This window comes from Thamnophis elegans, chromosome 1, assembly GCF_009769535.1.
Source record: "Thamnophis elegans isolate rThaEle1 chromosome 1, rThaEle1.pri, whole genome shotgun sequence".
Lineage (NCBI taxonomy): Eukaryota > Metazoa > Chordata > Lepidosauria > Squamata > Colubridae > Thamnophis > Thamnophis elegans.
Window position 1 is genome coordinate 87,238,959 of NC_045541.1, and position 23,999 is coordinate 87,262,957.

Consider the following 23,999-nt stretch of genomic DNA (forward strand, 5'->3'; position numbering starts at 1 on the left):
GTGCATAACATTGTTATCACCTTGACTGGTCAGCCCTTCTAGAACGTGAATTATGCAACTACACTTCTTGTGCTACTTTGTGCAATACATGATTACTTATATCACTCTAGGTATGCATAAGCCACTTTGCATCCCCCTTTTCTGCCTGCTTTGACAGCATTAGACGTCAATGAGAATGGTGTAATTCCAAAAGTCTGCTCTAAAGCCATGTTCTCCAGGGCTATGTCCTGGCTATTTCTGGCTTTTGCAGGCTACAAGGTTAGAACAGATTTTAGTTGTTCTCTGCCAGCATCTCTATCCCCTTGAAACAATGGAGTTAGCTTGCTATTGATCAACCCATTTCACCCCACGCAGTCTCTTTGGGCATTTTGTCAGCCAGGAAGGCTATTTTTGAACTTGTGTTCAATGCAATTTTAGAAGTGTGTAGTGATTGTGTTCAGAAATAGTCCAACTGACAGGTGGGGTAGGTTGCTGAAACAGGATCAAGAACGCTTCATCCAACTTCATCTCAGGTTCCCCTTAGAGCCTACAAAACTTTTGATGGTTTGCTAATTTAATAATATTTGACACTGTAAATCATATAATATAGTAAAAATCTCACAATCCTGTGCCTCTTTACTGAGTTGCGTGTTTTCACAATATAATTTTATGTTGCACATTAGTGCTGGGAATTGCCTAAGACAGATATAGCAAGACAGTATGCTTTAAACCCACCATTTTAAAGTGAGATGGATAGGAATTGTGATTCAAAAGGAGGGAAATTAGTGTCTGTAACAAGAATATTGATTTGATTTGATTTTGATTTTATTAATATTTGTAGGCCTGTTCTCAGTCCTGTTACTAGAAACTCCATTGCATAGTATATTTCTTCTAAATATATCTATACGATCCTATTATCTTATCTTTTACCAATTGGAAGTTACTGTGCTTATCTTTTTTTAAAGATTTTTTTCTTTCCATTTATATTCCTTCTTGCGATACTTGGTAATAGCATCCCATGGTTTTGCTCAACCAATCACATTTTGTGAATCTCAGATGTGCTTTGAAATATACTGTATTTAGCTAATTTCAATGGCCTAAAAAAGTGGCCAAGTCCAATCTATAATCAAGGCTGGATTAGCAATTAGTAATGACAGATCTGACCTGAGCCAAATAGTGGTTACCATTTTCAGTTGAAACATCTAAATTATAATTAAGGAAGTCACTGACATAATCAGGTTTAGAAAGGATTTACTTTCAAAAGTATTATTCCCACTTCTAAATTACCATTCAGGTTGCAAACTGGCCATACTAAACTTGTGTACAAATTTACATTCTGCACATCAAATGGTGCACTTTAGGGGAAGTATCAGGTGTCTTCTCCCTGGATCAGAACTTGCTGTGACTGGAAATGCACCTGGAATGTGTTCTGGCTAAAGGTACTCAGGGCGGGGACAGCAAGGAAAACAAAAATGAGTGTTGGGTGGTGGTGGTAGGTAAATGCAACATGCTGGTCAGATGGCAGGGAAGCATGTAGGTTGATTGGATAGTGACAGCAATCACTGTTGTTATAAAGGTGATGGAATCAGTGATGGACGGATGGCCCAATCATATATGCTGCTTTAATTCAGGAGTGGCATCAGGGAGATGAGGTAGTCTTGGCTGACACAGGCCAGATGGAAGGTGAAGCGCATCAGCCTTGCCCTATTTCCACTGAAGATTCCTTTTTTTTTTCTTCAGGTGAAAGCCAGAACCAAATTGTTGGATCATAATCTTCACTAAATAATCCTGCCCAAAACTCTAGCATGCATGTTTTATGCATGGACTCAAAACCATTTTCAAGTTTGTACACACCCTACTCTAATTTATTCAATATCCACATGAGTGTACAATTCTTATTCTCAAACCTACAATTCAAAAAAACCTGTCAGGTCTCTGAGATCTGACTGAATTACTTGTATCACTGATGCAACTGTTTATTTCATAGCCAATAATTACAAGAACATGAACCACAAAAATGGCAAAAACATGACAAAAACACACTATCTTTCATGTAAAAAAATTAGTATAACTAATGCCTTATATTATCCAAGTAATATACAGGTTATTCTGCTTTTGTAAGATTTCTACATATATTAGACCATATTCTGTACAATGGAGCTGGTAGTCTTGGAAGAACTTCCAACTACAGACGAAAGTACAGTAGATTGTGTTAATCCATTATTTAGTTTGGATTTTCCATATCAGGTAAATCCAAACCATTTTTAGGGTTGCTGCATGAGCTATGGCTAAGTGTATAAACTAAGCCATAACAATCAATTACAGAACATTTAAGATAGTAACTTAATAGTGCCTGCAAAAATAAGAGGAAAGCAGCATACACTACACCAATTCTTCGTAACAAAATTTAAAGATGAGTTTTAACTGCCACCCAACTTTAGGTTTTAGATGTAATTATTTTCTCCAGAGTATTTTGATGATAGCAACACTGAATCCAAGGTCAGTAAAGGCTAAAAATGCCATAAACTCTCCTTCCACCTTGATACCTATGAGCCTGGAATTTACATACTGCAAGTGCAAGACTATCTGTTGGAAATAAATGGGTAATTGAAAAATAATGCTTTAGTAATAAAGCCATTTGGAATATTGTGGATGTTTTGGACTCTGGAAAATGCTGTCCCGTTTCTTTTTTCGAGAGGGGATAGATCTAATGAAGCATTCAATAGTTGGCAAAGTAGTTTATGATAGGCAGTGTAAGGAAGCAATTGTATTCAGAAAAATATACTGGGATTATACAATATTTGTTCATAGAAAGTCAAATGGAGACAGGAGCTAAGAACACATTTAGATCAATCAAGGCTAATACTTAAGACAATGTTAAGTACATAATAATCTATGTAGTCCTTCTTGCTCCATTTTGGCACTAATCTGTTGATTCCAGTGATGTTAAATACTGGAGCTATGAGACACGTTTCCTAAATTTTAGGTATATAACTTTAATGTAACTTTACTTTGTATCACCCCCCCCCAACTCCCTATTCCCAAAGGATTTTCAATACATACATCATTTTAGCTTCCCTTTTTTTTGTAATTTTTCTCAGCAAAGTAAACAACACTCTCTATTAATCTTTCAAATGTTGAAACACATGTAGAAGGAACACAATACATTTCTTTTAAGGTAATATAAATGTAAACAAACCAATATGGCATTGAATTTTAACTATTTGGATCTGAAAATAGAAAAGCTATTTAGGATTCCAAGCTAGTTCTTCAGATGCTGTGCTGATAAATTTTGGAAAGAATGCAATGTTAATATTGCTGTCTGAGGCTTACAATTCATAAAATCATGATTGCAGAATTGCAATGCCTAATTGTGCAGCCTTTTTTTCCAGATGTATTGAACTTGAACTCCAGGAATTTCTGGGAATATTTAAGGTAATAGGAAACAACTAATCCTTACCAATTTACCCTTTTCAACACTTGGCTCTTAAGTTGTCTTACCCTGGGGTTTAGAAGATGTCAAGATATCAAGCACTTCCACAGGCGTTAGTATTACAGGGATCTCAAACATGATTCTGACACATGAATCAATTACAGGTGTTTTCATGATTCACAACTGGGAAATAATGAAATAGGGCTGCCCTGCCCACTCCAGAAACTTTACGATACAAGGTATATCTAATTAAATGGGATTGAGGGAAAGTCACATCATTCCTGCTTCAGAATCTATTTTCAAAGTAAATATAAAGAGCAGCCATTTCAACAAACATTCAAGTATCACAATGTTTATTGATAGATACAAGTATATAAAATCAGGGCATGAACATGTCTTGATAAATTAAGTAGACTTAATTCCAATACTATCATAGGGACCAATTCAGTTTCTCACCATTTTATTTCATACCCACAAAGACCACTTCCATGGGCATCTATCCACCTCTTCAAACTGATCATTTTTGTGCAAGTAAACCATGTTTCTTTTTAAAAGACTTGTGCACTTGCCCAGGCTCAAGGATATTAAAATCTAGCACATAAAGCCCATTACTAGAGGTAGAAATACAGGCAATATACTATTACGGCAACCACCATCAATTACAGTTAAGGATTCTCTGTAACAACCAAATGGATAATCAAATATTGCAACAACTCAAGTATTACACTGAGCAAAGTGCATTTCTACAGTATTCAGTGTTGCTATTCAGATTTCTAACGAACAGCCTATGGTAACTGGCATCAAAGAAGATCCTTACACAGACTGCTTCTGAACTTATGATGTAATTATTGCATGCTGCTAATACACTGTTATCTAAACATTAAAGATATTCTAAAATATTTTTATGGTAGACTATGATTAAGACATACTACAAAAACCCTTATGCAGAAACAAGTCCTACTGACCCGCTACTGCTTTAAATATTGTGAAAACATTACAGCGGAATGAGTTTTCGCAGTGGTTAGGTCAAATGCAGTTACATCATAGCAACAGTATGTTTGCACAATTTAAGGCTTTGGCTGGTTTAATCAGCATCTTCTTCAGATTCTTCTTCCTCTGCTGTTTCCAGCCAGGTCAACCACTGGTTTACCTGCAATTAAACCCAAATAATATTAGAATGAGAAAAAGGAAGAAAGGAAATTCAAATGTATCTGGGGATTAACTACATATGAAATCCCTACATAATAATTTATTAAGAGTATGAACATTATTAAAAACATGAGGCATATTTTTTAATTACTCCAATTTTAAACTTTATAGAAATCAGATTTGTACAGTATATTCTATGTTTTCCCTAATGAATCTACAAGTACAATGAGGTAACTGTTTTGCTTAAACCTATAGTGAGATAATTCACCTGGAACAAAGCTTTGCCTTTCCCTGGAAACTCTTGAGTAATATCTTCTTTCCATGCCAGAAAAGCTTCTTCTTCAATGATTTCCATATCATAGAAATGCACAAAGAAGCGCAGCAACATGCCTGTAAGAAAGATTTTCCTTTTTTTTATTCAGATCTTTTAAACCACAATTTTAAGGTAGCCATGTCTTTAGCATCACTGGCACTAAAATTTACTCTTCAGTCATTTCGCTTAGTTCCATAAAAAATGGTTAAGCAAACCTGACACTAACTTATACAAACACCTAACTATATGAATATAGGAACATCTGCTTGAAATTCCTCTTATCCTGATGTCATATCAAATGCACATGAAATAGGGAGAGGCAAAAGGTTTTATTCTTACCTTTTGGAAAATTGTTGTTGTAGCAGTGCACTTGGAGTGCATACAGGGCACTCACTTGTAGATCAACATGGTCATGAAGGAATTTCTGCATAACTGGCTTAAAGGAAAGAAGCAGCTGTTTTTCTTGCTCCAACTGTTCTTTAGAAGGAGCAGATGAAGAATCTGGTTCATCATTAGGTGGATTTACTTCACTAGAAATATACTGCAAGAAACTAAAAGAATTGGAAGGAAATTGTTTAACATACTCATCCATGTAAAGCAACAGAAAAGCAAAGTTTTTTCTTTGCTACGCATATATAAATAGATAATAGAATAAGGAAATAACCCCACCATTGCTATATAAACATAGTATTTTAGCTCATGCATGACATACAACAAACTGGTTTCAGTTGCATTTCTCACCTGGTCATCAAAATATTAACAAATCCCTTATCTACATGTAGTTTTGGTGAAATGTTGTCTTTAATCCATTTATAGATTACTTGAGGGGATGGGTCCAACTTAATTTGCTTCAGTAGCTCCTTTTCCAGTTTCAGAAGTGGAAACAAGAAGCTAAGTCCTTTCCCTTCCAATATCTCCAGCATACGATCCTTATTCTGGTCAATCTCTGTAATATATAGATACAAAACTGTCCCAAATATTCTTTGAGCATGTCAACTTAATATGCTACATATTGAGCTCACATTTTTAAAACTCCGTAACATTTAGTCATATTTTCTAACTAGATGTTTATTATATAGTTACCCATCTACTTCCTAATTCCCTCTGTACCAGTGTATTCATTCCTTACCTGGCAGCATCTTTTGCATGTTCACTTTGCTCTGTTGGAAAAGATCAGTTAGCCATTCTCGATCCTGCAGCTTGGCTATCTGCTGAAGGCAAAGTAGGAAGAGGGGAAAATGGGTGCCACTTTCCAATGGTTGTGCTAGTTCAGAGATGCTCACGAGTTCTGAAATTATGGCACGAGCTGCAAACTGTGCTAGATAGGATTTTACCAGAGGGATGTCCACCTCTAGTTTAGGGCACTGGTCCAATACATTTAGGAATGCCTGAAAAAAAGTTTACTAGCATTAATTACATTCTCTCATGTCTGGTTCTGACAACAAACAATGCAAAGACATCAAAGTGTACTTATGAATATATGTATTACCTGCATGAAGTTGTCACTAGTAGCTATCCCTTCCTGTTTAAGTAAACTGATTAATGCACTTGCTTTTTCTTTATCTTCATCTGATCGATCTAGTGACTGAAGTATTATTTTGCTCAGCATCTCAGAAATAAAATGTTTTGGTGCCCTCATTTCTCTCACACTGTTAACAGCATCATTGGCGTTTCCATTGTTCAAATATTCAGTCACAACAGTTTCCTAAAAAAGGAGGAAAAGGTTTTTTTGGGTTTTCTTTAATTCTTTAGTTATCACATACTGTAGTTTGAGGGCAGACTAAATGAACTTACTGTTAACTTGAGTAGCTCTTCCTTAGAAGGTGGTGGCTTTTTAGTTGTCTTTGCAGGCTTCTCCTGAATAAGTGGCGGATTTGTTTTGAGACCAAGTTGAGGTGGCTTAAAAACAAAACACCAGAAGTTTAATGGTGTATTTATTAACAGTAATGCATAAATCTTAAATATTTGCTAGTTTCAAACTGCAATTTTAAGAATCTTTTAACCAAGCCTTATCCATGGCACTGTGGCAAATTCACAATAACCGTATCCTGGAATAGCCCTGCAAAGGCTTTCACTTTCATGATCACCTGTAAGCATATATATTCTAAGATGCTATTACTTAGTTGTCCCAACCAAATCTTACTGTTTACCTGGATTTACTCCCAAACAAGCAAATATTGTGGAATTCCAGGATATTGCTAAGCATTTGTTCTTCTGAACTCTTAAATAGAAAATGACTTACTGGAGACATGTGCTGCAATGCTCCAAAGTGCCTCTATAGGACACAATATTCCAATCAAATGCAATCACAATAGAAATTAGGCTACAGTCTTAATTGTTCCCTCCCCATTATTTTAATACCTTAAAATGCATATGCTTTCTAGAAAGCAACCTTTACAATGGATATAATTAATAAATCTTTGATTAAAACATTACAGAAACATTTACCTGTCCCAGAGGTGGTGTCTGAGTACGTTGTGGCTGTGCACTGGGAGGAATCATAGTTATCTGGGGCTGAAGCTTTGGCACTTGGTTTTTGTTTACTACAAAACACTGAGCAGGTCTCAGACTAATCTGTGAAAAGAAGCTGGATATTAGAAATCTGGAGTATGGTTCTATTATGGTAGCAGTGAAAACTACCCACAGCAGAGTTGCATGTTATTTAGAAGCACTGCTAAGTTATAGCAACAATATTTTTGAGAAAACAATTCGTTACAAGTTTATAATGGCTTTTTATATCTCTGTCCAGCAACTGTAGTTACTTCAACAGCTCTTGTTTATGATTAAGATATTGCCCTCATATCTCATAATCTTGCTCATAGGACACTGGAAACTCCAAGGAGGAAGGAAAGAGAGGTAGAGGAATGAAACTCCAAGAAAAGGGGGAGAGGGGGAAGCAAGAGGTAAAAAGATAGATAACTTGGAGGGGGGAAGTGAATAGCAGGAATGTAGAAGGGGAGTTCCAGTTTTGATCCTCGTAATAACGCGTCTTGTTATAATCATTGGGCATCTTTTAAAGACTGTGCCTATTCTTTTTCAAGGGCATACCTCATCTGCATTAAGCTGTCCCTTCTTAGAAAACCGTGGAGGCATATCCTTAGACTGTCCTTGTTGAGACAGAAGTCCCTGATTTTGATTATGGTATAGTTGGCTTTGCCCCTGTTTTCAAGACAATGAAAAGAAAAATAAAGACTGTAACAGTGTAAACTTTTCCTTATCATAAAAATATTTTCATATATTCTATGTGTATTGCATTTTACATCTTGTTAGAATTTCCTCTACCATGGTGAAAATATTACTATCTTACTTTTCCATCAGTTCTAATTTCCAATTTTTCCTTACAACAATCCTGTGAGGTAGGTTGGATTTCAAAAACCTGCCCCCAAGTTTTCCCTGATCTTTCTTGGCAAAGAGTGAACCTAGGTCTTGCTAATTGTAAGCTAGCATTTTAAACATCTCAACTGTTACAGATAAGCAAGCTGTTCGGGTTGATCTAATCAAAAGGCAAAGTATTAATTCTCAGTCTATGACTCAATCTCAACAATTACATTAGTGCTACCCAAACTCGAATCAATTATTCCAAATTGGGTAAAAATGATTTTTCTTTTCTCATGAACCCATTATCCATCATAACAGGGACATTTAAATTGACTTAGAGATTGCCACATGTACTAGAATGTATTTAAAATTCTCCCAATTTATCCTATTAAGACAAAAAAAATGATGAAATCACCAATAGTAATTTGTTGAAATGACAAAGATAATTTAATATTGCTTTTGTAATACAGGTAATCCTTAAGTTATGACTTTTATTCTTACTGTTATGACAGTACTGAAGGAAGGGATTTAGGAGCTTAAGTTAGATTAAGACTTTCTGATAAGTGATTTTTAGGTCATGAAGGAAAGTTTGGGAACCAATAAATTATATGAAGGAAGGGTTCATAAAGGAGATACATCAAGTATAATATCTGGGAGCTATTAATTACGCTTTGGATTTCACATAAATAATGGAAAAATATATTCTCTTTATTCTAAATTTTAGAAACTGGAGAAAATATGCTAAACAGAACTGCAGCAAGTGAAGTTGCCTGAGGAAAGAGGCAGAAAAAGACCCCGATCAATTCCACTCTTTTATTCCTGGGTGCTCCTGACGCTGGGGGGACATTTAAAAAACACACCAGAAGAATATGGAGAGAAAGAGAAGTACTTTTGTTACTTACAAGGGGAGCTTCATGTTTTCTATTGAACTTCCAGAAGATGGCAAGTATTATATAAGCAGCAGATGCAGACATGCCTTTTTGGAGAAGGAGCTAGGGGTACTAGAAATAAACTAGTTCATCCATCAGCTGTTGTGAAAAATGTATTGGACAACAGAAAATGCTTGAGAAAGAACAATAGTGGTAAGCTCCAAGAAGAAAAAAGCAAGCCAGGCAGGAGACTGGAGAGATGACAGAATGACACGAAAGAACCAAACTTGTAAAAATGAGCTTTGTTTCCTTGGAGCTTTGGAATAGATTCCCTGCTGATGTTGTTTCTAGACTTCTGGATGAACTGCAGCTGCCACAGGGGGCAAAGATGGCTATGCAAGTTCTGCAAAGAGGACAATTCCAGTCTGTGCCTTGAGGCAACAGCAAAAGGAGATGCTTATTTGAGACTTCCTACTGAGGGACCAAAACATCAATCAGCAATGAGCTAGCAGTCTTATCAAGAGAAAGGTGCTGCCTTTCACAGGCTCACATTTGGGATGTATTAGAAAACCTCACTGAAGTCTTTTTTAGTGATTCTGATGGGAATAAATAGCAGACAGTGTTGAAAGCATTGCAAGACTATAAAGCGCTGGGCTGTTGGTAAGTTTAAAAACAAAAAAAACCCCTCTTCTCTGTTGAAGGCTGTGAATCCTGAAGCAAAATAAACTTAAGTTCACAAGGGAAGCTAAAAGTAACATAAAAGTTTGGGTTTTTTTCCCAGTTTTGTCAGAGCAAGAAAGCCATAATGGACAACTAGAGTGTCCGGGAACAGACTAATTATATCCAAGAACCTTAAAAGAGCATGGCTATCAAGAATGGTTGTAGTGCCAAATGAGTAGTAAGGCAAGTGTGAAGATGATCCAGGTGACTACAGACCTATAAGCTTGTTGCTGATATTGGGCAAACTCCAGAACAGAAATTAGTGTTAATCATTAAGAAAAAAATATATTGCTTGGCAGGAATAGCATGTCTTTATGAAAGAACAAAGCATGGCGAAGCAATTGGATCTTCTCTATTGTTTGCTTGACTACAGAGATAAACTCAATTCCCAATTAATCAAGTTTTTTATAATATCCTTGTAAAAAAGATGACAAAATGTAAGCTGTTTGCATTACTGTTATAAGGACATAAGATTAATTGAACAAATACAAGAACATAAGGCTGTGTGTTGTTCAACACTGACTTATAAAATGGGTTAAAAACAACGAAAGATTAAGTTTTTGGCTAATAACGGGGACAATATCAGGATTCAAGAGGACATGACAAGCTAGAACAATGGACAGAAACTGACAAGAAGAATTTTAAGAAGAATGAGCTGTGTCTGCATCATATATGTGAATTATCTGGTGAATTGCAAAAAGATTGAGCTAAGAGCATAATGCAGCTCCAAGAAAAACAATTTTTTTATTTGCATTAATGATAGTACAGTTTAAAGATCTATTCAATATTAATTAGATCACAACTAAATTCCAGCATCTTTTTTGACACTGTCAATACCCTTCCAAAAATACAAACTTGAATAAAACAAAACAGGAACAACTGAGAGATGTAAGAGCTGGAAGAAAAGGCTTATTTGGAATAGTTGTCGTGCTAAGTACTTTTAACCTGGAAAAGATTATGAAGAGACATGTCTTCAGGTTTTTGAAAGCTGGTCTATGTGAATAGAATACAAGAGACCTTTTTAGTGGTGTTCCAAAACACAGGACAAGGAACAGTGGTTTTAAACTGATATTGTTGTTGATACAAGCCATTCAGAATTATGCAATGTATGATGGGAGGCCATGCACATTTCCTACATTTAGAAAACAGCATTTTTCTTCTTTCTATATGTCACTTACTGGATTTTTCAAGAAGGATTTGCCTAGCTCTCCAAAGTGGGATTGAACAGGAGCCATGAGGTGTCCCCCATGGCCATTGAAAAGTTGATTTGACCGGTGTCGCCCCATGGTAGGTGAAAATCTGTCTTGAATAACTCCCGGACCAGTACCAATTCCACTACCTGAATTCATAAAACACACAAAAACAAGAGGATTATAACTCAGGATATTTTATTGTCAAAGTAATTAAAATAAAAAACACACATATCATTTCTTCACTGAAGTAATAGTAATTACCAGGCATTTGTCCAAACATATCAGCAAGCCCTCCAAGTGGATCCCTGTCAAGTTTCATCCTGGGTGGCATAAACGCTCCCTCCAGAAAGAAGTCACTTCTCATTCCTTGAGACAAAGGAGGAGGAATAAAAACTCCCAGATCCTTAAAAAGAAAGTCAGTTGGAAATCAAATTAAAAGCAGTATTTCTTAATACACCTTAATGCCTATTAATGAGCTGCACAGCTTAATCCGTATCTTGTGAAATACTTACTTTCACAGCATCTTGACGGATTTGATTGATAGTCTTTGGTCCATTGTCAAGAAAAGCTTTGCGAGGAATCCAATTGTGTTCTCTCAACTCCACAGTATCCTTCAAGGATTTAACAGAATGTTAGCTTCAAGGCATATGCTAGATTTGTCACAGTAAGCAATTTTATACTCTTACCTGCAGCAGGAAACGAATCCTTGCCGGCAATTCCTTACACATCATCAAGGAGCGCATACGGGCAAAGTACTGATCCATTAAGGACTGTTGAGAAAGAAATTCATTACATTTGGCAAGTTGACAAGTTATCAAACAGAACAAACTTATTAATATGTACAAGTTATTTTTATTTGCTAATTAAACATGTTAACTACAATATTTTAATCTACAACAGCCTATCCCAGGAAGATGAATACTAATAGCATAAATGCAGAAATGTATATATGTATGCAATTCTACTAATGCTTACCTTGGCTTTTGCATGGTCTAGTCTAGGTCCTACTGTCCTCATTATCTGACAGAGGCACTCCAAATCCTCCCCCATATCCTTGAGTTGGACTCTCTTCTTCTTTTCCAAAAGCTGGGTAATTTGAATAAAAAAATTTTTACTATCATTTTACAACTTATTTTTACAAGCTGTTTATCAATAAAATCGGTATTCAATAACATTAAGCCATACATCCAAGTAACAAAACAAATGCTGTTTTCACTTAAGATGCTATGTCCAAACAAGCTACACAATTCCTTTTCAGCCTAGTGTTTTATGCAAATTCAACATTTGATTCCATCTATAAACTACTGGAAATTGTTAAGGATTCCTCAAAAAGAACATCAACACAATTGGTACTTTTGATTATCAACATTTTCACAAGAAATCTAACCACCTGAAAATACAAATAAGGTAAAACGACCGTTAGTTCTGGTTAGTGCTTTACATTCGTGATAACATGACCTAGAATTTTCTATAACTTATCCAGATTACTCAAGCAGATCTAACAGGTTATCCTTAAGGAGTAAAAAAGGAAGAACAATTTTTATTTTAGTAAATTTATTGCTAGGAGTGTTTGCCCATCATGTAGTCATTAGCGGATACCATTTAATCTTTAAGTACATTACTAGCTATCTCACCAATGAGGTTTACATACTAAAAATTAAAAAAAAACTTACTGTTTTGATGCACTTATGAAGGATAGATTCATGAATAAGATCAAGCTTGCCAAGTTCTCCAATGAATTTGATGTTTCCCAGCATCTTGATCTTAGCAATAGCTCTTTGTTCCTCCTCCTCTGGGAGGAGGGGGCCATCTTGCTTATCATAGACTAAAAATAGAGATAGGTTTTAGACATTGTTCTATTTTTATGACAAAAAAAACCAAGCAAATCAAGAAATACAGTATTCTGAAAACTTACTATCAACATTTCTGGTTCGGTTTTCAAATTCATCTTGAAGTTTAGAAATTAAGAGGCGTCTGAATGTCTAGGATTTAGAATGCAAACATTTTAATGTCTTGTCTTCTTAAAATACCAATTCTCATAATAGCTTTAGTCCAAAAGAGAATTATACTCACTGTGCTTTGCTTCTGTCCTGAATGACTCTCTGTGGATGGGCCATCAAAGTTGGGTGCATCTTCTGCCAGTCGCAGACATAGTTGAGCATATAGCGAGCTATACTTTGGCTCTTCAAGGGCTTTGTCTACGATCTGAGAGCAGAGACTTCATAAATTATATGGAACTTTGTTTATTATTTAAAACCTGCATTTTAAAATGACCCTAGCTAATCCTATCCAGTTTTATTGATGTTTCAGAAATTCACAATGACAATTATGCAGTACAAAAAACTATAGTGTAATTAACATTCCCTACCTTGCTCTTCCTCTAAACAATTAAGTAATGGGACAATTAGTATTCAATAATTCATTAATCTACCAGGTATCAATGTCCAATAAACAAAATCTAATGTATTTTAACAGAGACAATAGTGTAAGGTAAGCTGCATTTCCATGCTTGATTTCTACTCTTGGAACCTGGTGTATGGTTATTTGGACAATCATGACACTGAAACACACCAGCTCAGTGTTTTCCCACAGGCTACATTAGAGCCATATTATTTGCTGAGTCAGTATTCCCTTGCACTTAGAAATTTCTACCTTTACTACTAAGATAGGAAAAAGCTCAACTGATGTATGTAATCTTATAAGCATATATAGGAAACAGTACCACTACATAGTGATCATTTGAGAATAATTCATTCTCTAAGTTGCTGTTTTATAACGTAACTTCTATAATATCCATGTTCACAGTACACTGAACAACCTGCAAGCTGTACATTTTGAGAATCTTGAAAAATTATACCTGCTGTACATAATATAAATTTTATTAAACAGTATTTTTCTAATAAATTTATGTTATCTTACCAGCAGTATGATCCCCTTTAGGATGAGTTTAGACTCTACACCCACATTGAGGAGCTCAAGGCATAGCTTGTCAAACTTTTCAGGAGTAAGCTTATTTAGTATGCTAAAGGAAAGAAAACAAATCAAGGCTTTTCTTAGTCAAGATGTGACTTGTTTACTGCAGTTTAATTTATAAAACCTTTTTGCTAGAATTAAACAAACTGCAAGCAGTTTTCAATTGTAATCTGTTAAAATTAAGTGTTATACTAAATGGGTAATTGTGAAACTGGTTACTCAAAATCTCCAGATGCTTTGAAAGCCCAGATTGTAAGTGCTGGTTTGGCAATAAAGCAAGCAACACAATAGGTACAGGCTTATTTGAGTCCCCCAAAACCAGAAAAGCTAAGAAACAAGGATACTGAAATAAAAATCTTAAACTAAAGAAAAAAAAAGATGCTGAGATGAGAAATGGAGAACTCATGGCGGAAGGAGACAATAAATAAATAAAGCAAGATATTAAGATAGGAAATGCTTAGTATGAGCAGCCTTCTAATAAAACCAAGACATTAAAAGCTGAATTACAGATACTACAAAAATGGGAAAAATGGGTGGAGAATAATAGAAATAGGGTGACTAAACAATGTGAGATAAAAATAAAAATCAGGACTCTGAATAAACAATGGGTGTGAAATACAAAGTGAAAAGCAAGAGAATGAAGAACAGAGTAAAAATGCAAAGCTTTGACCCTAGATTCAAGCACTCAGGAAACATACAAGGAAATGTTATTAAATATGGGCATTGGTGTCAAGAGTCCAATGGATCTATCAGAACAGTAATGAATTCTGAGAACTATAATTCAACATTTAGTGAAGCAGTAAATCAGCTTGACAGACCCTTTTCAAATTGGAAAAGGTACAAGACAGGGCTGTCCTTTGTCCCCACTATTGTTTATTATAACTTTGGAAGTATTGTTGAATAAAATACGGGGCTTGGATTGTCTAAAAGGGATCAAGATTAGGCAGCAGGAATACAGAGTCCGCGCTTTTGTGGATGATTTGGTCATAATATTGGAACAACCGCAGGAATCCAGTATGGTTTTAATGAATACGATTAATCAATATGGTCAAGTGTCTGGTTTTAAAATAAATTTAGGAAAAACAAAAATATTAGCTATAAATATGAATACTAAACAAAAGGAAGAACTAGGATGTGAGGTAGTCAAAAAGTTAAATATCTTGGGGTTAATATTTTAACCTCAACAGGAAATTATATAAGCATGTTGGAGGTGTGGTTCTCTCGATGCTACATATTTTCATATATGGTGGACCTGTTAAAAGGTTAAGGCATTTTGGATAAAAATATTGTGGATTAGTGAAGCAGTAAATCAGTGGTGGGTTCCGGATCCCGTTGCAACCGGTATGGCGCAACAGAGCCGGCCGTCCACCACATGAACGCGCGCAACGTGCACGCACATGCGTAATTACTGCCCGCAACACCCCACTAATGCTCCAGCTGCTCAGCAAAGCATTGCGCCGACTCTGTGCAAGTAAGCCCCGAAAACTTCAAATACTGATAAGGAGCGCAGGCCAGCGGGCCCTCCAGAGCACCGTACTAGAATGGTACCTAGTGCTCCCGGCAAGCACAGGTACGCCTGTACTGGTCATATAACCCACCACTGCAGTAAATTGTTCCTCCTGCCCTAGACTGTGTTAACTCAACATAAAAACAATATACCAAATGAATAGAACACAGCAGAAGCTTAATTTGGGTTTGTTTTTTTTGCTTCTGCCTGGAATCATCAGTTAAAGAACTGCCATCAAGCACTCTTAAGACCAAATAAGCAACTCAATATGGGCTGAACTAGTTATAGTCTAATGGACTGGATCTACGGATACCCCCTTCAAATATTTATTAATCTTTTCATTTTAATCTCCATGTTTTTAGATAGATAGGGCGATTTGCCCAAAGTCGCCACTATGTTTCCATGGCTAAGAGATGATTTGAAAATGTGTCCTCCATATCCAACCCACCTTGTCTCTATACCATGTGGGCTCCTTAGATTCTATGGTCAAAGAGAATTCAAGAACACCTTTAGAAAACTATGGCTTTGCAAGTAGGAAAATCTCAATTGGAAATAAATGGCTGGGAAAACAAGTATGCATTCTGTGTCTTAGATGTGAATCACATGCTGGATTATAAAATTCAACTGACAATTAAATTGTTACCTCAAAACTTACCCTCTTACTTTCCTGAAGATTGCATCATGTCGTTCTTGTCATTTGCGGAGTCGTCATCTCGTCTAGTGCTTCGTGAAGGAATCCATTTCTGAGCGTTTTGCCCTGGGGTTTTCCCCAGGAACTCGCTTTAGAAATAGAATATTAAGTCATTAAAACCTACAGTATATTCCCATATAATCTGGAAACAATAGGCTCAATTTTAAATTTGTTTTCGGGACACTTAAGAAAGCCTGAAATTTTAGCACTATAACCTGAATTTTTAATACTATTTTGAACTCATTTTGGAGCTTTGAACTCATTTGAAGAATTTCTTACAGGAGCAGTTATAGCTAAAAATTCTCAACAGATGTAAAAGAGCCATACCATGTCAAGCGTAATGAAATCAAAAATAATTAAGAAGGAATTAAAGCAACTAAAACATTGAAACTTGGAGCATTCCATTTATGGAATGACCACTTCATGTGTTATGGTGTTCTGCCATTTTGTTCTAATTTGAAACAAAATGGAATAGTTAAAATTGTCCTTAAGTATTCAAATATTCCACAATTTGCATTTCTAATCCTCCAAATTATGAGGAATTTGGGTCTAGTGATTCCATTTCTGCTTTCATTGGTTGGATCAAGTCAAACAGGCTGGGGATGATAGTTAATTACGTGTTCAAAGATCTGTGGATTTCTACTTTGTAGAAAACAGAGGTAGACTTCAGAATTGATTAATCTACATTAAGAACTGAATTTCAGATACTCTTGCCTGTATAAGCAATATTCCACCTCTTTCACTAAGCAGTGTTCCATTTGCTTTCTTATGCCTAAAGATAAATGCCAGGATAAATTTGACTCAAAAGAAGGCAGAGCAAACTGAAAGCAGGCATCATCTCTATCTGCAGTCATTCTACTAATGCTATTGATATATGCTAGACAAGGAGGGTAACTGTCAGTCCTCCAAAGGTAAAGATATTTTCTCATTATTGTGGGGGCTCAGAAGGAAGACTCTAGGCCCATGATGGTGAACCTATGGCACATGTGCTGGAAGTGGCATGCAGAGCCATCTCTCCAGGTACACCAGTTGGTGTTGGTGCGCATGGGACCATGGGAAGAGCAGCTCCACAGCGTGCATATGCATGCCGGGAAGCTGAGGTTCCAGTTTCCAGCACGCATGCTGGTCTTTGAGCGCGCACAAGCACTAGAAACCAGAAGACGAGCATGCATCTTGGAAACTGGAAGCTCAGCTTCCCGGCGCATGCATGCGCACCAGGGAGCTGCTCTTTTGGTTTCTGGTGCTCCCCTGAGCGTGTGCTCCTGTTTTATCACTTGGTGCCGAAAAGGTTAACCAACACTGCTCTAGGCACAGTCAAGTAGCGTACTGGAATATTTAGCATGCACATATTTCTAGCAGTACCAGCTAAGAGCTTAATTCTAGCACTAGGTTTTTCTTGGCACACTGTGAGGGGGAGAGGAAATTACAGGCCTGTAAAGCATAAGGAAGACACTTGCTGACTTACTTCAAGTACAAAATGCAACAGTCAATACTGCTTTAGTGGCAGATGTTTGGATGACCAGAGTGCAGGACTAGACAACATGTCATATGTCCTCCAGTCAAAATTTCATGTGAAGCTCTTTAGCATAGGTAACATCCTATAATCTATGTCAAATGTTGATTTGCTAGAACAACTGATCTTCCTCAAGGAATCTTCCTTAATTTTTTTTGATCTGCCTAAATTCTTTCCTAACTCTATTGTCAACCAGCAGTTGTCCCAACATTCAGTGTTATCTGATTGGCTGGAGAGGATGCTCTGATTCTCAGACTATGTATGTCTGCATCAGAAATTACATTAGACAATGACTGCTGCATTCTTGGAGTTTAAGATGGTAAATAGGATTCAGAATGGATTATTAGCCATTTAGGCTTGCAGTCCTAAAACAGAAATAAGGAAACTGTTTTGAATTCCAAATGTTCCCTTATTGTGAATATTCAAAATGCTTTGGATTTCATGCTATCCCCCCATTAGAGGTAAAGAAGGTACCAGACAAAACATTAAAAGTATTAAGACATGGAAGTAGTTAACAGAACAAAACACTGATGGGTTTCATACAGACTTTCAATTTACATTTACTTACAATGAATTTAACTTTGCAAATTAAACAATGCATCACAAATCCATATAATAGCCAATATAGCATTGCAGTTAGTATGCAATTTACCTGTTGCCGGCAGTCTTGGGATAGTGCTGAAGCGCACCCCTACCTCCTCCTCCGCCTGAAGAAGCACTATGAATAAGAATAATTGCTAAAGAATTTTTGTTTTGCGTGCAGGAAACCAAAATTTTGAAGTTTAACCAGAACAATTTTATAAATAACTTGATTTGTGAACACAAACTTCCTTGGATAATTACTTTTTTTCCTTCTGCACAGATAGTATTTTGCTGGTGACCTGATCTGAATCAACTAATATCTTTTATATGAAGCTAAAATCAGATGAAGTATTATCCTATTCTTAAAGTCTCTATAAAACCAACAAATACACAGAAGATACTTATTGTTGCCTTTTAATATATGGTCTGCAAAACTTAGAAACCGTGTTAGTGGAATATAGTTGGTAACTCATGCATTTTAATTTCATTAGTTGTGACTAAGAAACCTTAAAAGGCTAAGAAATGTTTCTTCAGACAAAAATGCTGTGTGTTCCCATCTGTTTCATTGTCATAAAGCTTTACTTACCTGAAACGAGAAGCACCCCTTCTGCAATCGCACTCTCCACTTTGGCGGCTTGGCAATGAAGAATCTCCAAAGAATAATAAATTGACAGGATAGGGAAAAACAAAACCTAGAAGGCAAGAGTTACCAATGTAAGTTTTTGATTAAGTTTCAATAATAGCACTCCCCCTAGATTGAAACAAAAATAGTTTCCCAAAGATGTTGGTATTCAGTCTAAATAATATCATTTCCTAGCATCTTATAGTTGCCAGTCAGGAATTTCTGAGAATTTTACTTGGCATCAGAGCCCAAGTTTTTCCCTCATCTCAAGTCAACCTTTTCTCCTGCTGATTCCTCATACATATATATCCATGAAAGTCTTAAACTATTATATAATTTTAAATATTGTCACAACGAGGTGTATAAGCAAAATCTAAGCAGTCTTAACAACACCCACCACATAATCTGTTTACTACCCAACATGACATGTCTTATAAAACCTGATACACAATATAATTGACAAATTCCAACCCAATACAGGTAACTTTCAATACCCTAATGTATATCTATATCTTTGTATGTATCTATATTTCAGGATTCCTGACATCGAAGAAGAAAGCAGAAGCAACACACAAACCATTTTCCCAGGAAGATCCCCTATTTGTGTCCCAACTTAAATTGCTGGCCTTTTTTACTTTAATTAGACTTCGAAGTAAACCAAAACACAAAGGCGTCCAATCCACCGAGGGCCGCCTGATCTGTAACCTCCACGGTTATTATTCCCGCCACAGACCTAGCCTTAAAAATACGCCTGCAAGGCGGGAGAGAACTGGTTTGGCGAAGCCCAACTAAAGACCTAGAAACACCCCTCCGTTTAATCTCGCCGATCTCGGAACAAGCCGTAGCCAGCTTCAAGCTCCTGTCCAGGTTCAAGCATCCTGTCCTCGATCCCTCCCTAGCCGGCGCTGGGCACCGCCCGACTCCAGGCTCAGGGCGCAACCCGGCAATAGGCCCGGCCTTTGTTCTCGGTTCACAGTCCCCATCCGCAGTTGCCGGCTATTCAGCCCCAGCACGGAGATGGGGCATAGTTTCCGGAGCGAGGGGACCGAAATTGATTGAACTATTCCACTGAGAGACTAAACACTGTTCTTTCTATCTTTCCTATGGAATATAGGAACCACGGGCGAAAAATAGCATATGCTCTATTCGCGTAGAGAGCTAAAAGGCCAGCCGAGTATCGCGACACTGGACCTTGATTGTGCCCAGTCACGACCTTCACTCAAGTCAGCCGCCTCTTCTCCCCTCAGACAACGGCTAAGTGAAGACCGGTGCCGGCCGCCATTTTGTTATCGGAAAACGTGCAAGACCGAGATTGCAACGAACAAGATGGCGTCGGTTTTAGGTAGCCGCCATTTTGCATACCAGCAGCCGATTCTTCCTAGCCGCCTTCGCTCGCCCCCAGCCTCAAATACTCCCAAGTCCAAGCAGTACCAGCCCCGTCGATTTCCCACCCCGATCATCATCTTTGCCAACGACAGTCATTTCCCTCACCTTCCCTACAGCATCGTCAGCGTCCCCAGGACCGGCGGGGCGAGGGCTGGGAAGAGGGCGAGAGAAGGGAGGGGAGAGGGGAGCCGGGGGATCGGGGCTGGGAGAGGGAAGGGGAGAGAACGAACGGCAGGACGGATCTCTGATCCCACAGCAGTACCAAGCACTTCTTTCCGTCACCTCCATAGAGATCACACAACTCTCCGCCGCTTCTAATGCTACTGAGACAGCCCACTAACTTTATTACACAGCGTGCAGCTAAAAACCCTCCTCAACAAGCCGGCTTCCAATCGCCGGCTGAGACTTTGTCGGGGTAGCCAATCACAACGAATAAAGGAGGTGGGTCCAGGGCAAAGGAGGGGGAGGAAGAGAGGTTGGTTGCCGGGAAGCAGCGCCGCAGTGCAGCATCGGATTCACAAAGACTAGCATCTCTTTCTTCTGCGTACAAACCAACTCGAGGAGCAGATTGCGCAAATGGCGTACCGGGTTACATGGGACAGGCTTACGCCGCTTCCCCCCCCACCCCCCCCAACCCCCCCCCCCCCCCCCCCCCCCCCCCCAGCGCCCCCCGTATCGCTCCAGTGACAGAAAGCTGGGAAGGAAGCTCTCATTGAATTTCAGATGCGGCTGTTCGTTGGGTCGGTTTCAATAGCGGGCCCCTTTTGCAATGGCATACAGATGCCGCCCCACCCCCCCAGTTCCCGGCGACGAAACCATTTGGTGGCTTTGTCTTGATAAAAATGATATATGGTTAGAAGTAGCAGTTTGCATGTAGGACGAAGCTCTAGTTTAGAAGAGGTACCCGAAAAATCAGGACGCCGATTCCAAGAAGGATGAACAGGGCTGGGCATTGTTAAGGACGTGCCGTGATGAAACCGTTCGATATGAAAACGGTTACTGAAACACGTTCCTCTCCTCCCCTCTGTTCCTCGTCTGCTCCAAATCCATTTTTATCAGGCTGAAGAACAATGTCTAGAAAAACGGCTCAAGGGTTTTTACCTCTTGGCTCTGACCGCAAGTGAACTGAATAATGCATGATCTTTTAGAATAATTTCAGCAAGACTCAGCACATCTATCTGGCTCACAATCAAAGTGCTGACAATCCTACAGGGCATAATGTTGCTTGCTACATATCCATCTTTTACATGATGTAACCATTTGCTCCAAAAACACATCTCACACTGAGGTTTTGAACACATTTTGAATGCTTAAACCAAAGTATCTGGTTTCTGTATCAAATATAAATACTCTGATTCCTGATTGAAAAAAAAATCATTTTACTAAACAATTCTTTTTAACTTCCAAGAATGATGGTATCCAGCTCCTACCACTAACAGCAATTTCACAACCATTCATCCAAAGCATAACTTGTGGGCAATAGTTTAATGACTTCCCACCCTCACATGACTCCAGAAGACATTTAACACATAAATCTTATGAAACATGTGCTTGTCACAATCTGATATAAATTTTGAAAAACAAAACAATGTATTGTTACATTGTATTACTTATGACCAGGCAAGATATGTAACCTTTCATGGTTAGTGCCTCTTGGCTAATAATCATATCTACTGTGTAGGATCTGAAGAAGAAAAAGGAAACTAGCAAGGAGATACAACTGGAAAGACTGCAGTTAGCTAGCAATAAAAACATGGAAGGCCTCTCATTACACATATTGGTAGTTTGCTTCTAGAGAATCTAATCCTCCTCCATTGGATATTTCCCTATTTCCCTGCACTCAGTTGATACTGCACAAACTATCATGGCCTTCCAATTCTATTTTCTTACAATAAAATATAGGCTACATCTAAAATGTCACCTGTCACTTGCGGAATGGACATACTGAAATACAATATTTTAAATTCTCTTATCTAACTACTTCATATTTCTTTAGAGAAAAGACCTCCCTCCCTCCAATTTTTTTAAAGATGATACTGTACACACATATAGAGAGGGTACAGTTTATCATGTCATGATCTGAACCATCCTCTAATTATTTATTTGAATTTCAGGGTACCTACTAAATCGAGATACCATTTTGTTAAATTCCTGGATCACTAGAAATAGTTTTACATATGACTCAGCACTGGTGAGTGAACACCCACACATTTTCTTTTATCAATCTAACTTTATTTGCTTGCTTTACCATATTCAACCTCAATTCATATAATATACAGTACATTAAAAACTATGCATGTGAAATACTTATCTTAAAATCATTAAAAACTAGGACCTAGCCACATCATTTTGATTCCAGACAAGGCTGACACAAATACTGACTTGTGGCCTGATTCTATGGCTTAATAAAAAAAATGGAGGATCTGAAGTGCTGGCTCTGAGTAGATTGATAAAGCTATACGAGACAATCAGAACTGTCAATGTTCATTAGCAGGATTCTACAGAGTGGACAATACTGACTCCCAAAGATCAAAGGAACTATCCAAAAGGTCAGTGTTGTTGTTATACTATTCATAGTACTATTTGTTAAAGTAAAATTTATTAAATTATTTTCATATAATAAATTTGGGAATCAATGGACAATCTAAACTTCCAAGAGAGATTGAACAAGGTGAAGAGTTTGGGGACCCCCTTTTCTATTGTATGTATTTGACTGGCCTTCCAGTATGAAATGTAAAATAAGTTTATTATGGCATACTTGCCAAAATGCTGCTACCTGGACTAAGTTGTTTATGAGACACTGAGGGAACTGCTTTTCACTTCTCTGTTATCAAAGGGAACAGTTCCTCTTCCCTATTCAGTAAAAACAAGAAGGCAAGTTTAAAATAGTATCTTTAAATGAAATGGTGGTTCAGGTAATGACATAAAAGGTCTAGCATTATTTGTTTTACATAATCTTTGTCAAAAAAAAATGTGTGTTCGCTTCAACATATTTGCAAATCTACATTTTCAAGGACAAGTTCCATGTTATTTTACGTAAGTATTATCTTGAAACTAATTCTGTATAATTTTAACTCTAAAAACTAAGGGACACATTTTAAAATTCCTAATGGTGGTCATCATGTTATAGAAAGAACATTACAGCTCCAAAACAGCAAACAATAATGGTTTATCATTGCATACACTATATACAAATGTAAAATTTCACTGTAATTGTTACAAAACCTAAATATACAATAGTTCTGTGAGACATTAAAAATATTCCAAACATTATAAAAAAAAAAGAGAAAAGGAACAGAAGTACGATAGGGCTGGCATATCCTCAGTTAGTAAACAGTATCAATATCAGGGGACAAATGGTTTTGTATGGAACTCATCTTTGAAACACATAAAAACCCAACATGACTTCATAGTACAAGTAATGCTATAATCCCACATACTTATTTGGGAGTAGGTACCATTGCACTCAGGGGGGCTTCTTATTTAATAAATAATAAGCTCAGGCTTTCACTGAGCACTACATATGGGGGTAAGATAATAAAGATATGATTTTAAAAACCTATTTATGAAAATGATAGTGTTCAATGGTACTATGCAAGATAAAACCTCATGAGCCAAATCTATTCATCTGTCCTATAAACCAACCACTATTGATCTTTGAACTAGAAATAGCTATATTAGGTAAAGATGAGCTGAGAGAAAACAGCAGCACAAGCAATATACAGCAGAAAGGAGGTTTTTTTTTTGGTGT

General features: G+C 37.3%; 1 protein-coding gene and 1 non-coding gene across 2 annotated transcripts; both read right to left on the bottom strand.

The window, feature by feature from the left end:
• Nucleotides 1-3,381: 3,381 nt before the first annotated feature.
• On the bottom strand, nucleotides 3,382-20,591 carry EIF4G2 (eukaryotic translation initiation factor 4 gamma 2). Its single transcript, XM_032223358.1, is given in 24 exon segments — nucleotides 3,382-4,562; nucleotides 4,830-4,951; nucleotides 5,214-5,425; nucleotides 5,616-5,820; nucleotides 6,004-6,262; nucleotides 6,364-6,579; nucleotides 6,669-6,773; nucleotides 7,323-7,448; nucleotides 7,923-8,033; nucleotides 10,960-11,120; nucleotides 11,236-11,377; nucleotides 11,487-11,585; nucleotides 11,661-11,744; nucleotides 11,950-12,060; nucleotides 12,648-12,799; nucleotides 12,890-12,956; nucleotides 13,048-13,179; nucleotides 13,894-13,996; nucleotides 16,110-16,149; nucleotides 16,152-16,234; nucleotides 18,311-18,376; nucleotides 18,827-18,845; nucleotides 18,848-18,932; nucleotides 20,354-20,591. Coding segments are annotated over 24 exon segments (2,949 nt in total). The 5' UTR covers nucleotides 20,537-20,591; the 3' UTR covers nucleotides 3,382-4,496.
• LOC116523744 lies at nucleotides 7,666-7,884 on the bottom strand. Its single transcript, XR_004257114.1, has one exon. It is a non-coding gene; the product is annotated as a small nucleolar RNA SNORD97 (small nucleolar RNA).
• Nucleotides 20,592-23,999: the final 3,408 nt, after the last annotated feature.